Source organism: Agrilus planipennis, unplaced genomic scaffold, assembly GCF_000699045.2.
Source record: "Agrilus planipennis isolate EAB-ADULT unplaced genomic scaffold, Apla_2.0 scaffold220, whole genome shotgun sequence".
Lineage (NCBI taxonomy): Eukaryota > Metazoa > Arthropoda > Insecta > Coleoptera > Buprestidae > Agrilus > Agrilus planipennis.
Genome location: NW_020439189.1, coordinates 525,197 through 528,205, shown reverse-complemented (window position 1 = coordinate 528,205; position 3,009 = coordinate 525,197). Strand labels below are relative to the sequence as shown.

At 36.4% G+C, this 3,009-nt stretch overlaps 1 protein-coding gene across 1 annotated transcript in view; it reads left to right on the top strand.

The window, feature by feature from the left end:
- Positions 1–1,183: 1,183 nt before the first annotated feature.
- The window catches only part of LOC112905515 (dipeptidyl aminopeptidase-like protein 6), a gene marked incomplete at its 5' end in the record, with an annotated part of 21,294 nt that continues 19,468 nt past the window's right edge, over positions 1,184–3,009 (top strand). Inside the window, one exon of the mRNA XM_025978089.1 lies at positions 1,184–1,418. Coding sequence (XP_025833874.1) covers positions 1,184–1,418 — 235 coding nt within the window. The remainder of the gene's footprint in view (positions 1,419–3,009) is intronic.

Below are 3,009 nucleotides of genomic sequence, written 5' to 3'. Positions count from 1 at the left end.
AATGTCTCCATAAACAGTATCCAACTTTGTTTTCATCTCCTCGCATTTTTTCCCATCCAAAAACAAAAAGCGAGTTACCGAACGATACTGCTCTTTCCATCTTAGTGAAAATAACGAAACACGTCTCAATCGAATGGCTGCCAAATCCAAACTAACCTAGCAATCAGTCTGAATTTCGTTTTGGCGTGGTTTGATAAATGGCAGCACACGATGACAACACCAATTTCCCTCAGGAACGTCCTCCGTCTTCAAACACGGGTACTTATTGAACCGCCCTCGTATATTGCAGCCATATTATACTCTTCGCTTTGGTCGTTCGATTCACACAGAGCCCTATTCAAAGGGGAGCAGCCTTAGGATGCTTAGGAAAAAAATTAGTTTACTTAAAATGGTTAAAAATTCAACCAGGTCCACCATTTAAGAGGAGAGACTTGATACTCCATCGATGATAAAGAGCGAAAGAGACTTTTGCTATGCTCCCCGAGATAAAAATGTTCAATCCCTCAAAGTCTCTGAAAGCGAGATTCGAGTCTCCGTCTCTCATCTAGTCTCTCTGGGTATCGATGAGAGAGACTGTCTCTGAACAAGAGACTCGAATCTCTCAATAAGTGGTGTCTCGATAGACATGGATAAATTTTTCTAAGTTAGAGATCCCAGTCTTTCTACGAGAGACTCAAGTCTCTCAATTTTTCAGTTTTATTCATTCAGTCTCTCTGTGAGAGACTCGAATCTCTGAATTAACAATTTTATCGTGAGACTGTGAGAGATCCATAAAAACACCTAGGCAATAACTGAGAGACTGTGAAAGACTGTGAGAGACGCTCTCAGATGCGCTGAAAGACTTTGAAAGACAATAGGATGAATTTATGGACGAAACTTAAACACAAACGAATTCGATATTAACCTATTGTATTAAGTACCCACTTCTTTTATTAATACTTCTGGTTCGATTCCCGACGAAGCAATAACAGTAGCAACAAACAGTTTTACCTCATTAACTTGAGGTAATCTGTAGTGGAATGAAATTAAGTTGATTTAACAATAATGTTTGATAATTATTTTTGTTTGTGTGTTTGTAAAAGTAAGAAAGTAAATGCGACAGTTTTATTGGTGACTATGCCAACTTTGAGCGTCCCAACTATACGTATTATTTCGAACATCGCATCGTTTGTAGTGAGGTAAGGTTATTTGTTTCAGTTTCACACAGAAAAAGAAACGTGCGGATGGACGGAACCAATTTTTCATCCCGTATTTTCGGCCAACGGTGCCCAGGCCCTAATGCGACTTCCGGTCAGAGACGGTGATAACGGCAACTTCATGCACGCTTGTCAAATACATTCCCACAACGTCATTCCATTAACACATGGTGCTTTCGAATTAACGAAAATACTCGCATGGGACGAAGAGAATCATTTGTTGTAAGTATTGACAATGTTTTAATAAAATTAAAAGTAATTGTGGTAAATTCAATCATCTGTTTTGTTAACGTAATATAAAGGCCCTCTTACAGGGCTCTTGTGGACTGCCCCTTTGCACGTAGCGTAGACTTAATGAAATTCCCGAAGGACGGACACGTGAATTAGAACAAAAGGGGTGGCAGGCAAGAGCAAAATTAACAAAAATTATTACAAAAAGAACATGAAATATCTTAGTTGGTTATCATTATTTCGGAATGCAGTCTACATTTCTGTAAATTATTGATGACGTATTTTAATTCCCCTATCCCTATTAGTTGGCTGTATGCCTACATAGAAACGAAACCCCTCGCCCCCTATTTCTCAATCATGTTAGTGCAAAATTTGTTTACAGACGGATGAGGTTGAAATCTCCTCTTAGACTGTTACTTTGTTGTTATATTTTAGATTTAAAATTGCAAAAAATAAATAATCAAATTAAACGAATTCAACCTACTCAAATAATAAAACTGTCGCTGTTATTGTGGTAACTGATACCTTTTAGGTATTAATATCTTTCTATTACATGTGTTATACAGTATTGTAGCTAACAGTAATGAAATGACTGGTGGCTATAACATCGATTAATGAGTCTGTTAAATTCACTCTATTTAGTTAATGATATTTCTAGCAATTCAAAATGCCTTTCTAGTATAATATTTGAATGTTTTATGATACTAATTTAATGTATTAATGAGCTAAACTCGTTAGATGTTTTGTTTTATAACTTATTATATTATCTGGTTTGAAAACTAAAATTGAAATTCGTTAACATCGTAACATATACCTTATGTAGAAAATTTCTGAAGCCTTGTATCAATATATTTTGAAACTGTATGATTTGTTATAACCATAAGAAAGATACAGGTGTAAATAACTATCCGACACTAACATTGATTGATTGATCTGTAAATATTCTTCTCAGTTCGTTCTCTAAAAAATTGGGACAGCTGGTTGTTCCATCAATACCGGAAAACTGCTTCTTAAAGCATTTTTCCAACTTCGCTGTGTGGGTTGGTTAACCGCAATTTTCTTTACTTCTCATATTTCTAAATTTCATTTTTGACTAAAAAATGGAAATTGATCCGTACGGAAATGATTATTGTGACAAAGGTATAAAAATAAACACAAAAATTCAACAGTAACAGTAGAGAAACGGTAGAACACGAGCCATACATTCGTCTTATTTATGCACTGCTTAGGCTTGTGACATATTTTATGACAAATGGCGTACGTAGTTTGAGTTTATACTTAAATAATTCATGTCATTGCTTCACCCTAAGGAAAAATAAGTCTGAATAGCAGCAATTTATTTATAAAATATCAACCGGTACAAGCCGGAGATAAAAATGTTCAGTCTCTCAGAGTCTCTGAAAGCGAGACTCGAGTCTCCGTCTCTCATCGAGTCTCTCTGGTGTCGCTGACTCTGGTGTCGCTGAGAGAAACTGTTGAGAGACTGTCAAAGAAACTGTTTAGCGTCTCTGAACGAGAGACTCGAGTCGCTCATAGAGAGATCCTCATTTCGTATCCAGTCTCTGAACGAGAGACTCGAATC